The sequence below is a fragment of the Haliotis cracherodii genome, unplaced genomic scaffold (assembly GCF_022045235.1).
Source record: "Haliotis cracherodii isolate W230 unplaced genomic scaffold, xgHalCrac1.p SCAF_11, whole genome shotgun sequence".
In the NCBI taxonomy this organism is placed as follows: Eukaryota; Metazoa; Mollusca; class Gastropoda; order Lepetellida; family Haliotidae; genus Haliotis; species Haliotis cracherodii.
The window spans coordinates 34527559-34546634 of record NW_027266266.1 but is presented as its reverse complement, the minus strand read 5'-3'; the positions used below and the strand labels follow the sequence as shown (position 1 = coordinate 34546634).

The window sequence follows — 19076 nt, the reverse complement described above, 5'->3', positions numbered from 1 at the left end:
GAAGCTGCCAGTGCTAGAGGCACTGGTTGATGTATCTGTCATTGATGTATCTGTCATTTTGAAAGTTAGCATGCCATTTTGATTATAAGGTCTATACCAAATTATACCTGTACAGTGTAAACGAGAAGACAGTCATCCATATCTTTTCAAATATGCTTAGAAATTAATATGGTTTTGAGTCTTGCTCATGGGCTGAACCCTCACCCTGCTTTGACAGAGATTTTGAGGAGTCGCCACCTATGGTAGTTTCTGGAACACTGATGGATGGACCCTTTCCTTGGGCAAACGTTTGGTGGTGGAGTATTATGAAAATGAGATCCTCCAAAACAATTTTCTACAAAATACATGTTTATACATTTTCTTTTCCACTTAACAAACTCAGTGGTACTGGTAATTTACAGTTATTGCCAACTTTTTCAGATGAGTCCATGACAATGTTCAATCTGTAAAAACCGGTGGCCATGTATCACAGTCCCAAGTGGCCAACACTGTGGCAGTCTCAAGCCAGAGTTTTGTCAAATTACTTTTGGCTTTGTAAATTTGTTGAATTGACAGTTGCTGAAAATAATACAGAGAGATGTTTGGGATTGTAGAGTGAAAAGTGGTTTGCCCAGAATGATGTGGTATTCCCAGCTGCAAGTTGATCCCTTATCAGGATATTTCTGCTGAACTGCACACGTTGACACAGTCGTCAGCTTGTCTTCTTTGACTTCTTTTTCAACAATTTTGGTGGGCCAAGAAACTTGAATGTAGTTCTGAAAAAAAACAATAACAAACTCTGACACATTTCCTGGGTTTATAATGTAGGCAGGCACTTTCTTGTAGTACACATTTGACTGGCATTTGAAAGCTGTATGCACTGGGAATCTGGAGTAAAATACATGCTTTAGCATATCCACTTGTCTGTATTCAGAGTACAGTAAACTACCATCATGACAAACTCAAAGGGACCACTAGTTCTAGTTAAGCATATATACAGCAAATGGCCAGGAACAAAAAGAAGGTTGATTATAAACATAGTTTACTGTATTTACCTAGTTATTATAGCATTTCTCTTTGGAAAATACTTTAACCATGTGTAGATAATAGATAATCCATTGATCTATTAGAATAAAAAAATAACTGATGTGTGTTAGTGTATAAGGTAATATACTGCCCTAATGTCACAGTTTAAAGAACCTTCTCATTCACTTTTGCAGTAAGGAATATGCAAGCAGTTGAAAAAATGGAGTTATTCCCTGTTTTGTATGGTAAATTCCACCTTCAGTCAATGATTCTGTAGCAGCACTGCTTCATGTTGGCGATAATCTGACCTAAAATATATAGTTAAAGGACTCCCGAAATATGATAGTGACACAATATCCTACCAGATGAGGCAACAGTGCAGCTACATCAGTTACTGCAGTAGAAACACTTACTGACATGTCGAACAGATCGGACTGAAGTTGCAGAAAACTGAAACAGGAAATGCTATTTGGTTACCAGCAACAAAATTTTAAAATAGAAAGCTGGGTTTTGTCATTGAAGCCATTTTCTTTAAACTTTTTGGTCACTTAAAGAAACATTGAATCTTTCAATTTAGCATGAGTGAGTTAGTATCACGGTGAGTCAGCACAATGTGGGAGGTAGGTGCAGGTCTCCGGCATTTACCACAAGCAGGAGTATGGTGCGGACATACCTTAACACATAATCAGGGCAAACCAGGATTCGAACCCACAAATATAGCTTTCTGGTGTGCCCAAGGGAAGCAGCTCATGCCCCCTTCAAATATCCTCCTATTCCATCACTTGCCTAGTTCAGAAAAGACTGATAGACAATGGACAACATGCCATGCCATAAGCACTCCATGTTAATACCTCAATATACTATAACTGAACAAGTTAATACCTTGACATGCTGTGGTGAACAAGACTTGTGTTGACTTACTTGAAAGACAGACAGAGCAGACATATCCCACATCAATGAGGTTGCGGTGACAGAAGCAGGCGGCCCGGTAGTCAACCTGATCCTTGGGGGGCAGGGTTAGCTTGTCCCTCACAAAAGGGTCTGGCAAGAACACCCACTGTCAACACAAAGTCACCATGAGCAAGTCATAATCAGATACATACATAATATCCCTACAAATGTGGAAGCAGGTTTTGGATGCAGACCATATCTTGAAATAGAAATATTTTGTTAAAATATCAGATGAAATTGACTCAACATTCAAATATTCCAAATCAAATTTTCAAAAGTAATGAAGGTAACAAAACCTCCACATTGCTCCATGAAAATGGCTGAACAACTGGTAACAATGTGGTAAGCCAATTCTTGATGTGCCATAAAACATCAGAAGAGACATCATATACAAACAAAGCATGAAATATCAAAATTATTTGCAGGCACCATGACATTAATGATATTATTGCTGAGGATATCAGTTTGTGAGATGTAATATTGTTATGTTTGCAACAATGGCATAGGGGCTGGTAACGAATCTGAAATGTATGTCCTAATCATCCTTACAATGTTTCAGCTCTCATCATCCATAATCATGTCCTGAACAAACCCCAATCTAAATTAATTTGGACCTACTTGTGGTTAGCTTACCTGACTGAAAGTGAAGTGAGTTGATGTCATGGACTGTTCGTCCGACCTATGTCCGTCGTCACCGTCCAGCATACACATCACCTCACAAACCATGGAACCAATGAAGCCAAAACTTTACATACATGTTCTCACCAATGACGAGAGATTTGAATTTGATGTTCAATATGGCCACCATATTAAAAAATATAGTTATGACCATGACTTGGTTATTTTTGTACAAAATATAATGAAATTTGTTTTTTGTTGTGGGATTCAACATATACATTGCATTTTAAAAAATTATGCATTTTGACTATGCTCTTAAATTGTCTCAACTACACCCATTGGACTACATCCATCATAATAGACCTACATAAGAAAGGCAATACAGAAGACCCTACAAACTATAGAGAAGTCTCTTTACTTAACTCACCACCAGGTGTAGAATATTTGCTTACATACTGAACAAGAGACTGGATACTTTCCTAGAAGATAAAGACATTATTGGAGAATACCAAGGTGGATTCCGAAAAAAACCATTTCACTGTGGACAAGATATTAATTTTACAGGCATTAATACAGAAACACATTAAACATAAAAAGGTACATTTTACTGCGGTTTTGCAGACTAAAGGAAATCATATCATACTGTGTATAGAAATAAATTGATGTTTTAACAATGGCATTCACTGTAAATTCTTAAGAGTTATTCAGAGTATGTATAGTCACGTTAAATATGCAGTTTCTGCAGGTAATGGAAAGACTATCTGAATATTTTACATGATCGGTTGGTGTCAACAAGAATGTACTCTCAGTCCTAAACTTTTCTCAGTTTTTATTAAGGAATTAGTGACATGTGTTGGCTCTAAGGTAGATGATGGTGTGTTCATATCAGAGGAGATGTACAGCATAATTTGTTAATTATTTGTAGATGAACGGATACTGGGAGCAGATACTATAATAAGATTACAAAGATGATTATATTGTGAAATACTGTGAAATATGGGGAGTGGAAATAAATACACACAAAGCTAATATTACTGTAGATATTAAAAACTGGCGCCAGACTATGTAGATAGGGAAGATGGGCCTATAATAATGTACCACTTAAGACTGTTAGCTCCTATAAATATCTGGGTCTAATGATAACTCCTAAGTTAATCCACGAGCAGAACAGGCAAGTACAGCACTGTATACTATTAAAATACTTCATATATAATATGCGAATAATGCCTGTCAAATATTTGACACCAAAATAGTACCAATATTGTATTTTATTGAGTTGTGGGGATACACTCAAAGCGAAAAAATAGAAATTGCACATAGAAAATTTTGTAAATATGTTCTAAATATAAATTATTGCTTGCCAAATGCTGTTGCATAAGAAAAATTTCCACTCTATACAAAATATTACATCATATGTATTAAATATTGGTTACATGTTCTATCAATGCCCACATACAGACATCAGTGTTATTGAGTGCTACGCGATACTTGTGACAGGAAATACTCAAATTGGCTATCTCCAGAGATTGGCTGTTTAGTTACAGCTTCGGATAACCCAGGGAGATGGTGATGAAGAAGCATTTATCTTTCTTCTGAAACAACGTGTCCTTGACTGTGCTCAACAAAACTAGCATTCACTTCTCACAGATCATCACTTGTATTTTATACAGCCATGAAATCAGAACTTCTGTTTGAATTGTATGTACAAAATATTAATGTACTTAACATTTTAAAAGTGAATACAATGCGTTTGGTGTACAAAACATACATACAAACAACCAAGCCCATGATCTGATGTCATAATTCATTGGAAAAGACTTGAGAAGACATTTCATCTGTCAAAGAATAAGTATATTAAGTATGGATAAGAATTTATGGATCAACAACTTCTTTATTACAATTATATTGTACAAATATATTGTATTTAAAATTAGAGTGAGTGAGTGAGTGAATATGGTTTTACACTGATTTTGCAATGTTCCAGCAATATCACGGCAGGGGACACCAGAAATGGGCTTTACACATTGTACTCATGTGGGGAATCAAACCCGGGTCTTCGGTGAGACGAACAAACACTTTTACCACTAGGCTACCCCACCGCTTTTTATTTGTAACTGGAACAGCAATGTTATCCAATACCATGATGCATGTGTAATGTAACTGCATAACATACATGTACGTTATATGGGTCATATGGTCATATACTCTATATTTGCCCGACTGAGGGAGGTTTCCTTAGGATGACATATTTATAGTTCAAATCCAATAAGATGACAAAGTTTGTTTTTCCTCAATATATATGTGAAAAATATTTGAATATCAACAATGACAGCAATGTTTGTGAGGTGGCCATCTTGTTGACATTTTAAACTGTGGATTACCCATGCAGGTGACCTACATTGTCATGAGCTGAGCATGTTGCAAACTGCCACAGTGAGTGACGCTACCGCTGCCACACCAATGGTTCCATTCACCCCAGGCTGTTGATCCATGTGTCTGACATGATGACGTGATGATGTCACCAGCCCCCATTACACTGGCCATACAGCGGTAAGCCCTGCAGCCAGGGCAACACAATCACCTCATTTATTACACTGCTCTCAGATGTCCTCATCAAACATACAGCTTCCCATTGATCAAAGTGTTGTTGCATATGTTGCCTAGCAACCGCTGTCCTGCAGGCGCCAGGGACAGGTGACCTCGCCTAGGACTGCAGGGTTTTCCCATGGCAAGAACATTAATCAAATCTTGGCCCAGAAACAAGAAGAAGCCCAGCAGCCAAACTAGATAATCAATTTTTGACATGCAAGACAGCCTCAGTAATAATTAGCATGCACTAATACACTTATTATCCCCTGATACAATGGGAAGAAACTCATCTGGTACCATATTAGCATACTGATGTATTCATCCAGGTCTATGTCAGTGCAGCATACTGATGTATTCATCCAGTACTATGTCAGTGCAGCATACTGATGCATTCATCCAGTACTATGTCACTGCAGCACACTGATGTATTCATCCAGTACTATGTCACCACAGCATACTGATGCATTCATCCAATACTATGTCACTGCAGCATACTGATGCATTCATCCAGTACTATGTCAGTGCAGCATACTGATGCATTCATCCAGTACTATGTCAGTGCAGCATACTGATGCATTCATCCAGTACTATGTCACTGCAGCACACTGATGTATTCATCCAGTACTATGTCACTGCAGCATACTGATGCATTCATCCAGTACTATGTCACTGCAGCATACTGATGTATTCATCCAGTACTATGTCACTGCAGCACACTGATGTATTCATCCAGTACTATGTCACTGCAGCATACTGATGCATTCATCCAGTACTATGTCACTGCAGCATACTGATGCATTCATCCAGTACTATGTCACTGCAGCACACTGATGCATTCATCCAGTACTATGTCACTGCAGCATTCTGATGCATTCATCCAGTACTATGTCACTGCAGCACACTGATGTATTCATCCAGTACTATGTCACTGCAGCATACTGATGCATTCATCCAGTACTATGTCACTGCAGCATACTGATGTATTCATCCAGTACTATGTCACTGCAGCACACTGATGTATTCATCCAGTACTATGTCACTGCAGCATACTGATGCATTCATCCAGTACTATGTCACTGCAGCATACTGATGCATTCAACCAGTACTATGTCACCGCTGCATACTGATGCATTCATCCAGTACTATGTCAGTGCAGCATACTGATGCATTCATCCAGTACTATGTCAGTGCAGCATACTGATGCATTCATCCAGTACTATGTCACTGCAGCATACTGATGCAATCATCCAGCACTATGTCAGTGCAGCATACTGATGCATTCATCCAGTACTATGTCACTGCGGCATACTGATGCATTCATCCAGGTCTATGTCAGTGCAGCATACTGATGCATTCATCCAGTACTATGTCAGTGCAGCATACTGATGCATTCATCCAGTACTATGTCAGTGCAGCATATTGATGCATTCATCCAGTACTATGTCAGTGCAGCATACTGATGCATTCATCCAGTACTAAGTCACCGCAGCATACTGATGCATTCATCCAGGTCTATGTCACTGCAGCATACTGATGTATTCATCCAATACTATGTCAGTGCAGCATACTGATGCATTCATCCAGTACTTTGTCACTGCAGTATACTGATGTATTCATCCAGGTCTATGTCAGTGAAGCATACTGATGTATTCATCCAGTACTATGTCAGTGCAGCATACTGATGCATTCATCCAGTACTAAGTCACCGCAGCATACTGATGCATTCATCCAGGTCTATGTCACTGCAGCATACTGATGTATTCATCCAATACTATGTCAGTGCAGCATACTGATGCATTCATCCAGTACTTTGTCACTGCAGTATACTGATGTATTCATCCAGGTCTATGTCAGTGCAGCATACTGATGTATTCATCCAGTACTATGTCAGTGCAGCATACTGATGCATTCATCAAGGTCTATGTCACTGAAGCATACTGATGTATTCATCCAGTACTATGTCACCGCAGCATACTGATGTATTCATCCAATACTATGTCACCGCAGTATACTGATGCATTCATCCAGTACTATGTCACTGCAGTATACTGATGTATTCATCCAGGTCTATGTCAGTGCAGCATACTGATGTATTCATCTAGTACTATGTCACTGCAGCATACTGATGCATTCATCCAGTACTATGTCACCGCAGTATACTGATGTATTCATCCAGTACTATGTCACCAACAGGTAAGGGAGCACATACTCACCAACAGGTAAGGGAGGACATACTCTCCAACAGCTAAGGGAGGACATACTGTCCAACAGGTAAGGGAGGACATACTCTCCAACAGGTAAGGGAGGAAATACTGTCCAACAGGTAAGGGAGGACATACTCACCAGCAGGTACTGGAGGAGACCCAGCATCTGAGGCACCTTGAGGTAGATCCCACCAGTGATGTCGCAGGCCTGCCAACAATAGCCACAGTCACTACATCACAAAATAACTGCTCTTCTCCAATCAATCAATAATTTCTCAACTACTGCATCTTAAACAATCACAGATGGTTTCCCTACTAAATCATACACTGGCTCTCTTTACAATCATACATCATTTCTCTACACAATCATGCCAGGTACTACAGAAACTAGTGTAGACTCTCAGAATACATTTTGCCAGTGGCACTATGTAGCATTATGACAGGGATTCATGCGAGTTGTAAAGGGGGCATACAGGATACATATTACTATTGGCTGCAAGGGGTGGTTATCATGGTAAGCACCTACTTGCTGCAGCAGTCCCGACTCATTGTCCAGGATACAAGCATCCACCACTACATTCTGAAAGGAAATGCCATCATTACATATCTCAGCACACATGTAGAAGCTGGTCAGTGGAAGAATCTCAGTAAACTTGTACAAGTCATACACGAGGTAACTTAGAACCTTCAAGTGTCTACTTCCAGCCAGCACTCTGTGCAGGACCAGTGGTCATTACCTGTTTCTGAGCAGTGAACACAGCATTCATGAAGTTCATGTATTGAGTGGGGTTGTCCTCCGAGCCTTTGATCACCTGCAACAGGAGACAAACTGTTATGCAGGAAGTGAACCTGTCTTGTTTCAGCTTTCTCCCATGTCTGTACACTCCTCTCTGTAAATCCTGACATAGAGTGTTCATAAACAAACAGCCAAGATGTCAGCTCTCATCATTTTCGACACACAAACTTCAAACTGTGGAGCCATCCACATAAATTCTCAACAATATCAAAGTACAGGGATGTGAAATCTCCGTGGAAAAGCGGAAAATCACGTTTTTTAAAACAGTACTCCTCGTGAAAAATCATCTTCTGCGTAAAAGTATAATCAAAGACTTAAAAAAACCCGGACAATCGTCGCAGATTGTCCTGTTTTCGATCAAAGCTTTCGGCAGCATAGGTTTTCGGACATCATACGTTTTCTATCACGAATACTTGCACTTTTACGCGGGGAGTGGCGTCACACAGAAATTGTAAATGTAAAGTCAGATGATGCTTGTTTTTAAGATAACGTTGTCTTTAAGCCTGTAAGTGAATGAGATTTTTTACAGTTGTTCATGTGATTAGCGAGAAAACTATGAATGTTTCTTCAGTGTCCAAAAACCCATAACATGAGGATATATGTTGTATTAATGTCTTATGTTTGCAATGGAGTTTTGTTTTTTTTTAACAAAAGGTAAGTAAGTCCAAGGTAAGTTTTTTTCAATATGCTTCAACATGGGGAAAGGGTCAGACATTGCACGCTTGTGACAGTTGTCCTTGTGTGTCCTTGTGTCTGGGGGATGGGGGTTGAAGTTTATGGCAGTATTGCCCCCAGACCTGGCGGGAGCCAGGTGTGCGGAAGCTATGCCCGATTTTTTAAAAGTACTGATTTAACTTCGAAATTTTACTGCATCTGCCATCTTGTTTATTTGACTTACATTTCTTAGTGTTAATGTTGTCCAAACTGCACGAAATTGCTTAAAATGCAATCAAATGTTTAAAAAATTTCTGGGCATGCCCCTGGGCCCCCCTAGACTTTTCCTCTTTTTTTTCGGGAAAACCTGCTCACATCCCTGAAAGTAGAATATTCAGTAGATAACGCTTTGTGTAACGCTTTGATAGCAAGTGGAAACCAGTTCAGTGTCAGCATCCAAACCCCTTCAGCGTCAAAAGTCCTTCAGTGTCAGCATCCCACCCCCTTCAGCGTCAGCTTCCCAACCCATTTAGCGTCAGCATCCCAACCCATTCAGAGTCAGCATCCCAACCCATTCAGCGTCAGCGTCCCAACCCCTTCAACATCATCATCTAAACCCCTTCAGTGTCAGCGTCCCAAACCCTTCAGCGTTTGAAATCCTTCAGTGTCAGTGTGCCAACACCTTAGGCATCCGATATCCTTCAGTGTCAGCGTGCCAACTCCTTCAGCGTCAGCGTCCAAAGACCTTCAGCGTCAGCATCCCAACCCCTTCAGTGGCAGCATCCCAACCCATTCAGCGTCAGCATCCCAACCCATTCAGCGTCAGCGTCCCAACCCCTTCAACATCATCATCTAAACCCCTTCAACATCAGCGTCCCAACCCATTCAGTGGCAGCATCCCAACCCATTCAGTGGCAGCATCCCAACCAATTCAGTGGCAGCATCCCAACCAATTCAGTGGCAGCATCCCAACCCATTCAGTGGCAGCATCCCAACCCCTTCAGTGGCAGCATCCCAACCCTTTCAGCGTCAGCGTCCCAACCCATTCAACATCAGCATCCCAACCCCTTCAGTGTCAGCGTCCCAACCCATTCAACATCAGCATCCAAACCCCTTTAGTGCCAGCTTCCCAACCCCTTCAGTGGCAGCATCCCCACCCCTTCAGTGACAGCGTCCCAACCCCTTCAACATCAGCATCCCAACCCCTTTAGTGCCAGCTTCCCAACCCCTTCAGTGGCAGCATCCCAACCCCTTCAGTGGCAGCGTCACAACCCTTTTAGTGCCAGCTTCCCAACCCCTTCAGTGGCAGCATCCCCACCCCTTCAGTGGCAGCGTCCCAACCCCTTCAACATCAGCATCCAAACCCCTTTAGTGCCAGCTTCCCAACCCCTTCAGCGTCAGCATCCCAACCCCTTTAGTGGCAGCATCCCAACCCATTCAGCGTCAGCATCCCAACCCATTCAGCGTCAGCGTCCCAACCCCTTCAACATCATCATCTAAACCCCTTCAGTGTCAGCGTCCCAACCCCTTCAGCATTTGAAATCCTTCAGTGTCAGTGTGCCAACACCTTAGGCATCCGATATCCTTCAGTGTCAGCGTGCCAACTCCTTCAGCGTCAGCGTCCAAAGACCTTCAGCGTCAGCATCCCAACCCCTTCAGTGGCAGCATCCCAACCCATTCAGCGTCAGCATCCCAACCCATTCAGTGTCAGCATCCCAACCCCTTCAGTGTCAGCGTCCCAACCCATTCAACATCAGCATCCAAACCCCTTTAGTGCCAGCTTCCCAACCCCTTCAGTGGCAGCATCCCCACCCCTTCAGTGGCAGCGTCCCAACCCCTTCAACATCAGCATCCAAACCCCTTTAGTGCCAGCTTCCCAACCCCTTCAGTGGCAGCATCCCAACCCCTTCAGTGGCAGCGTCACAACCCTTTTAGTGCCAGCTTCCCAACCCCTTTAGTGCCAGCATCCCAACCCCTTCAGTGTCAGCATCCCAACCCCTTCAGTGGCAGCATCCCAACCCCTTCAGTGTCAGTGTCCCAACCCCTTCAGTGTCAGCATCCCAACCCCTTCAGTGGCAGCATCCCAACCCCTTCAGTGTCAGTATCCCAACCCCTTCAGTGTCAGCTTCCCAACCCCTTCGGTGGCAGCATCCCTACCCATTCAGTGTCAGCATCCCAACCCGTTCAGTGTCAGCATCCCAACCCCTTCAGTGTCTAGCATCCCAACCAATTCAGTGTCAGCTTCCCAACCCCTTCGGTGGCAGCATCCCTACCCATTCAGTGTCAGCATCCCAACCCCTTCAGTGGCAGCATCCCAACCCATTCAGTGTCTAGCATCCCAACCCATTCAGTGTCTAGCATCCCAACCCCTTCAGTGTTAGCATCCCAACCCATTCAGTGTTAGCATCCCAATCCATTCAGTGTTAGCATCCCAACCCCTTCAGTGTTAGCATCCCAAACCCTTCAGTGTTAGCATCCCGACCCATTCAGCGTCTAGCATCCCAACCCCTTCAGTGTCAGCATCCCAACGCCTTCAGTGTCAGCATCCCAACCCCTTCAAAGTCTAGCATCCCAACCGATTCAGTGGCAGCATCCCAACCCCTTCAATGTCTAGCATCCCAACCCATTCAGTGTCAGCATCCCAACCCATTCAGTGTCTAGCATCCCAACCCCTTCAGTGTCAGCATCCCAACCCCTTCAGTGGCAGCATCCCAACCCCTTCAGTGTCAGCATCCCAACCCCTTCAGTGTCAGCATCCCAACCCCTTCAGTGTCAGCATCCCAACCCGTTCAGTGTCAGCATCCCAACCCCTTCAGTGGCAGCATCCCAACCCCTTCAATGTCTAGCATCCCATCCCGTTCAGTGTCAGCATCCCAACCCATTCAGTGTCTAGCATCCCAACCCCTTCAGTGTCAGCATCCCAACCCCTTCAGTGGCAGCATCCCAACCCCTTCAGTGTCAGCATCCCAACCTCTTCAGTGTCAGCATCCCAACCCGTTCAGTGTCAGCATCCCAACCCGTTCAGTGTCAGCATCCCAACCCCTTCAGTGGCAGCATCCCAACCCCTTCAATGTCTAGCATCCCATCCCGTTCAGTGTCAGCATCCCAACCCATTCAGTGTCTAGCATCCCAACCCCTTCAGTGTCAGCATCCCAACCCGTTCAGTGTCAGCATCCCAACCCCTTCAGTGTCAGCATCCCAACCCCTTCAGTGTCAGCATCCCAACCCCTTCAGTGTTAGCATCCCAACCCATTCAGTGTTAGCATCCCAACCCCTTCAGCGTCAGCATCCTAACCCCTTCAGTGTTAGCATCCCAACCGATTCAGTGTCAGCATCCCAACCCCTTCAGTGTCAGCATCCCAACCCCTTCAGTGTTAGCATCCCAACCCATTCAGTGTTAGCATCCCAACCCCTTCAGTGGCAGCATCCCAACCCCTTCAGTGTCAGCATCCCAAACCCTTCAGTGTTAGCATCCCGACCCATTCAGCGTCTAGCATCCCAACCCCTTCAGTGTCAGCTTCCCAACCCATTCAGTGTCAGCTTCCCAACCCATTCAGTGTCAGCTTCCCAACCCATTCAGTGTCAGCTTCCCAACCCCTTCAACATCAGCATCCCAACCCATTCAGTGTCTAGCATCCCAACCGATTCAGTGGCAGCATCCCAACCCCTTCAGTGTCTAGTATCCCAACCCATTCAGTGTCAGCATCCCAACCCATTCAGTGTCAGCATCCCAAGCCATTTAGTGTCAGCATCCCAACCCTTTCAGTGTCAGCTTCCCAACCCATTCAGTCTCAGCATCCCAACCCATTCAGTGTCCAACACCAATTTAAACCACCTACCAAGATTCTTGAAGTCAGTACCAGGCCAGATCCACTTTCTTTTTCCATGCGATGGATATCTGTTTGGTTCAGGAAAACCTGCTAGTGTCAGCCCAGTCTATTGCACATCATCACACCCCACAATCTGAGGCCCCTCCCCCAATATGAAATGGTTGGACCCTGACAAAGGTTCTACACTGTATAAGGAGGAAGGATACAGCACAGCGCCATGCTGAGAGGGCCTGCAATGATGGAGTCCGAATACAGTTCCCCCTCCAAGCCTGAAACATACCATTTCACTTAGAAATGACCTCAAACTGTGACATTCAAAACTAAAAAGACTAAAAAACATATTGCTGTCAGCACTGATTTCCCATACTTCCTGCACAAAAACTGAGGAGTAAAGCACTAAACTGTAATCATGCTAATCATCTGATTTGTTTGTTTGTTGTTTTCGTCACTCAGTAATATTAGCTAAATGACAGCAGTCTGGACCAGACAATCCAGTGATTTATATCATGAGCTTTGAACCACTCAATTGGGATACGATGACATGCATCAAACCATGTAACCGAACCTGACCACCCAATCACGTAAGTCGCCTCTTACGACAGACATAGTTGCCTTTTACGGCAAGCATGGGTTGCTGAAGACATATTCTACCCCGGATCTTTACGGGGTACTATTGATTTGAACAAGCTATGATGTGATCATAACATAAGGAGAATCATACATGCCAAATTTCAGCTCCCTCAGTCAGTTTCAGGGGAGAAGAAGTTAACACTGTGAGGTCTGCATTTTGAGAGAATTTTAGAGAGTGGTCAAAATAAAGTAAACTTCAAAATATTGCCAAAAAAACAGAACATGTGTTGAACTACTAACAACTAACTAAACAATAAACAGATTTTCCAATATGGTTGCTACAGCAAAAGAATTCGAAAATCGTGAACAATTCAGGTGTCATCATCGTGGAATAAGCATGGCATTGTAAACTTTCAGCTGCATTGAACCAGAGATGTTATGGTGCTTCATTCAACATTCACATAATGAATGGTAGGTAGCCGAGTGCGTGAAGCTATGCCAGATTTTTTTTAAAGTACTGATTTAACTTTGAAATAATACTGCATCCGCCATCTTTGTTTATTTGACTTAATGACTTTTGCCATTGACTTATTACATTTCTTAGGTCCAAGTCATTGACCTGTGTACAGCCTTTTGTGTCAAAATCACTGGATTAGATGGTGCAATAAAATGTTGACAAAGGATCATATGCAGCATGACTAACGCCATTTAGGCAAATACGAAAACATAGGGGGTTGCTCCAGATTGTAATTCAAGTGACCTCCCTACCCCAAATCAAAGTTTGGCTTAGCACATTAAGGCTACTACAAATTCATGTTTGTACCTTGTAAAACCAGCTGCTGGATCTGAGCCTGTATCTGTGCGTTGACCCGCCCAAAAAGTTCATACTTCCCATCCACCTGGCGATACTGCTCCATCTCCGCATCCCCATCCCCTGTTTCGACTGCTGCTGCAGCCTCCTCCCTCGGGTACAGGAACTCACTGCAAAAGGGGAAGCAACAACTTCACATTCAAAATCAAGTGTCCTCATTGCTTTAAGTAACTCCTCCTGCATGAACAATCAATGCTCAACAACAGAATAGAAGGCCATTTTATACATGTACATTTAGTCATAGTTTGACACATTTATGTGGAATTACCTGTGATTTTATAACATAATTTCCTCATTATCAAATACATTTCTGAAAACATGGTAAACACTGTATGATTGTCAATGTGAGGAAGGAGGTTCAAGTGCATCAGAGACCTCCCCCCTCCAGACCGATCCCTGTTGACTCCAAGGCAACTCTCCAGCTACCACCCTCCCACACAGATATCCTGGTGCGTAGCAGCCCTCCCTCTGACCTCTTGTTGGTGCGTAATGGCCCCTCCCTCTGACCTCTGGTTGGTGTCTAGAAGCCCCTCCCTCCCTCTGGTTGGTGTGTAGCAGCCCCTCCCTCTGACCTCTGGTTGGTGTGTAGCAACCCCTCCCTCCCTCTCTACCTCTGGTTGGTGTGTAGCAGCCCCTCCCTCCCTCCCTCCGGTTGGTGTGTAGCAGCCCCTCCCTCCCTCCCTCTGGTTGGTGTGTAGCAGCCCCTCCCTCCCTCTCTACCTCTGGTTGGTGTGTAGCAGCCCCTCCCTCCCTCCCTACCTCTGGTTGATGTGTAGCAGCCCCCCCCTCCCTACCTCTGGTTGGTGTGTAGCAGCCCCTCCCTCCCTCTCTACCTCTGGTTGATGTGTAGCAGCCCCTCCCTCCCTACCTCTGGTTGGTGTGTAGCAGCCCCTCCCTCCCTACCTCTGGTTGATGTGTAGCAGCCCCTCCCTCCCTACCTCTGGTTGGTGTGTAGCAGCCCCTCCCTCCCTACCTCTGGTTGGTGTGTAGCAGCCCCTCCCTCTGACCTCTGGTTGGTGTGTAGCAGCCCCTCCCTCCCTACCTCTGGTTGGTGTGTAGCAGCCCCTCCCTCCCTACCTCTGGTTGGTGTGTAGCAGCCCCTCCCTCTGACCTCTGGTTGGTGTGTAGCAGCCCCTCCCTCCCTCTCTACCTCTGGTTGGTGTGTAGCGGCCCCTCCCTCTGACCTCTGGTTGGTGTGTAGCAGCCCCTCCCTCCCTCTCTACCTCTGGTTGATGTGTAGCAGCCCCTCCCTTCCTCTCTCTGGTTGGTGTGTAGCGGCCCCTCCCTCTGACCTCTGGTTGGTGTGTAGCAGCCCCTCCATCCCTCTCTACCTCTGGTTGATGTGTAGCAGCCCCTCCTTCCCTACCTCTGGTTGATGTGTAGCAGCCCCTCCCTCCCTACCTCTGGTTGGTGTGTAGCAGCCCCTCCCTTCCTCTCTCTGGTTGGTGTGTAGCAGCCCCTCCCTCCCTACCTCTGGTTGGTGTGAAGCAGCCCCTCCCTCCCTCTCTACCTCTGGTTGGTGTGTAGCAGCCCCTCCCTCCCTACCTCTGGTTGATGTGTAGCAGCCCCTCCCTCCCTACCTCTGGTTGATGTGTAGCAGCCCCTCCCTCCCTACCTCTGGTTGGTGTGCAGCAGCCCCTCCCTCCCTCCCTACCTCTGGTTGATGTGTAGCAGCCCCTCCTTCCCTACCTCTGGTTGGTGTGTAGCAGCCCCTCCCTCCCTCCCTACCTCTGGTTGGTGTGTAGCAGCCCAACCCTCCCTCCCTCTGGTTGGTGTGTAGCAGCCCCTCCCTCCCTCCCTACCTCTGGTTGGTGTGTAGCAGCCCAACCCTCCCTCCCTCTGGTTGGTGTGTAGCAGCCCAACCCTCCCTCCCTCTGGTTGGTGTGTAGCAGCCCCTCCCTCCCTACCTCTGGTTGATGTGTAGCAGCCCCTCCCTCCCTCCCTCTGGTTGGCGTGTAGCAGCCCCTCCCTCCCTCCCTCTGGTTTGTGTGTAGCAGTCCAACCCTCCCTCCCTACCTCTGGTTGGTGTGGGCAGCTATGACAGCCAGCTGGTTGTGATGCCCCAGCATCAGGTGAGCATTAGCAAACACCATCACCGCATCCACACACTGTGACAGGCTCAACTGCAACATGGACAAATGGTGGTATAGACACATACGTTTATCACATTTGTACTGTTTGCTTGTTGTTTACCGACGGATTCATAGAGGATTGTTAGTATGGTTGTTTAACAATGTGTAGATTAGTGTAGTGTAGTACAGCACAGTAGTGTGATTATATAATTAATAATGTGGGCTTAACTATAACAAAGTGGAAGGGGGATATAGGAATGGGTGCTGTCTGTCCGTTCTTCCATCTTTCCGTCATTCCGTCCGCCACGTTTCCAGAGCAGAACTCATAAACCCTGAGAGATATCTTAACCAAACTTGGTACATAGATAGGCCCAGTGGTAAACTGGTGCCTTTAGATAGTTTGGGATATGTAAAAATATATTTTTCAATGTTTCCACAGCAACAACTTTGACTGAAAATGGCGGTAGTACTCGTTTCCGGGGCAGGTCTTGAAAACCGTACAATATTTCTTCACCAAACTTGGCAAAAACGACAGAGTAATTCTACAGTCACATATGACAGTTTAAATACGGCTATTAAGACAGTCATTTCTAAAATTGATCAGAATTAAGAGAGCTCCACATTGAGCATCATACATAGGCCTTGTGGTTCACGAGAGATAACTGATGTCCATCTATATCATAGAATGCCATCTTGAGCAGGGCCTCAAAGACTCAGAGAGTGTAATTCAGTATTGTGTGCAGTTTACCTTGCTACTGCTCTGTGCCACATTTAGATTCTCTCCCCACCAAACTGGATTAGTGTCCAGCACAATCACCAAAAGACTGCTTGCAGCCTTGTCTGAAATAATAGCAAAACATTGTCAGTCATGATGATACTTAGGCCCGACTTTCCCCGCCATTATTTAAGGATCAAGTTGGAGGTATCTACTCTAGGTTGATGTTTGGTTGCCTGAAATTATGAGGCAGTAATTAGAATGTTTCTGCGTGAAGTTTCCACTCGGTGGGGGCCACCTTGTCTGGACATGTTAACGCATCGGCCAGTTTCGACATCCGGGGATGTGCTGAACTATGAATTGAAGTTCCAGACAATCCACTAGATGGAAAAACCTGAATGTCTATTGAAGCAGGGAGTGGGAGTGGATTGTTCCCTGATAGCACAGGCACCACATGATACTGCTGTTGTCTGTGGATATTGTGAGTTGGGCAGACTGTTGCTGATTCTGCCAATGGGATATGATCAGAATTAATGCTTCCAACTCCAAGTTGTGCCACTTTTGATGAATGCCAGACCATAGCCCTGAGGCTGTCTGCCCATGCAGGTGAGCACCCCATCTCTGAAGGGAGGCATCTACGAACAGGTGTAACCCAGATAAAGAGACTCCTCCTAAGATATTCGACTCTACAGTCCACCAATTGAGGTAAGGCCTTAGTTGAGCCTTGAGTTGATCGGATCATCCTGGCACCTGATGTAAGGGTTCGGGAATTGTTGAATTGGATGCGGTTGTAAGTGGCCTCTGCTGGTTAAGTCCTGTGCCGAGGTGAGTAACCCTAGCAATACTTGCCATTGGTGAAGCGCTCGTGGTTGGTGGAGCGCAGGTGACAAGAGGCGTACGATTTTGTGCCATCTGTCCCTCGGTACTGATAGGAGATCCTGATCTGTCTGGAACAGGCCTCCTATGAACTGGAGCCAGTAGGAGAGAGTTAACTCTGACTTCCCCTCGTTGATTACCCATCCCATCCATATCGTAGCCATCTGGTGAATTACCGGTGGCATACTAACGTTAGCGTGTGTTGATGACACAAGAGACAGTTACGCAATTAAAGAATTGTTGATGAAACGGGACTGGAAAAGTACTGAAGAATTGAACAATATTCTATCGGCAATTCTTTTTTTACAAGTTGAAAGTAAATGATCAATAAGATCTTGTGATCTGATAACTTCACATCAACAGATTTTCGAATATTCATGGTAATTTTAATTTAATTTTAGTTTTAACTGTTTGGATCCATGCAGGCTTTCCTCCTTCACTGAGTTGGCAGCATGGTATCACTGACCTACTGTTGCATAAAACAAAGCTCACTCACTCACTCACTCACTAAGAAATCCAAAATAAAGTTTAAAAAAATAATGTAGAAATTAAATTGTTAGTGGTATTATCTTCCTATGTATTTTGTTATTTCTTTTAATAACATACATTGTAGACTCCTGTCTCTTGCTTCAGTGAGAATGTGGAATGCTACTCATTTTTCATTTCGATGCATTGATATTTCAAGTTGACTGGTCCATAACATATTTTGGCATACATGTTTCTTCCTCCAGATGATCATGGATGATCGGTATGTTCCGATATGACCATGTGTACTCATGACTGAACACCAACAACAATATGAAAAGACTATCAGTGGACTCATTTCTATTCAACTATTATTGCTGTTATTAATTACAAATGTTTGGCCTCTTCCATCAGAACAGTAAACTGAGTAATTAGGGACTAGATCAATAGAGGGTATATAAAACAACAAAAAACAACATTAGTCTGCAGTGCCTATCTCAAACCTGCACGTTAGACTTTACAATCAACTGACAGAGCTCTGGACCCTGAAATAAATTCTGGGTAAGCATAAACACACACCTGACATCATGCATCAAACTGAACTGCTCCCAAATGCAAAAGCGACGGAAAGTCACATTTTCATGGAAGCCGCCATGTTTATTTTCTCTAAAATCCGGGCAGTTCATCATTTTTACTCCGGTTTTGGGTTTATCTTCGTATATCTACCAGTATATATAAACCGTATTATTTATTATTTAATTAATTTGCATATAAGAGTTGTATATTGTAATAGTTATTTCGTTGAAAACAAATACCATCTTGAAATTCAAAGATCCGGTTTAACGTCCGAATTGCTTTGC

The 19076-nt window shown here is 44.4% G+C and overlaps 1 protein-coding gene across 1 annotated transcript; it reads right to left on the bottom strand.

Annotated features, from left to right (window-relative positions):
* Positions 1-340: 340 nt before the first annotated feature.
* On the bottom strand, positions 341-18872 carry LOC139455695 (general transcription factor IIH subunit 3-like). The gene is made up of 12 exons (XM_071237246.1): positions 18796-18872; positions 16909-17000; positions 16105-16211; positions 14041-14198; positions 12854-12916; positions 12657-12715; positions 8105-8179; positions 7894-7947; positions 7507-7575; positions 1927-2062; positions 1419-1455; positions 341-755 (listed from the first exon to the last, which is right to left on the bottom strand). Exons 1-12 carry the CDS (start codon positions 18803-18805, stop codon positions 692-694), a joined length of 924 nt encoding a protein of 307 aa, XP_071093347.1. The 5' UTR covers positions 18806-18872; the 3' UTR covers positions 341-691.
* Between the last annotated feature and the right edge of the window lie 204 nt (positions 18873-19076).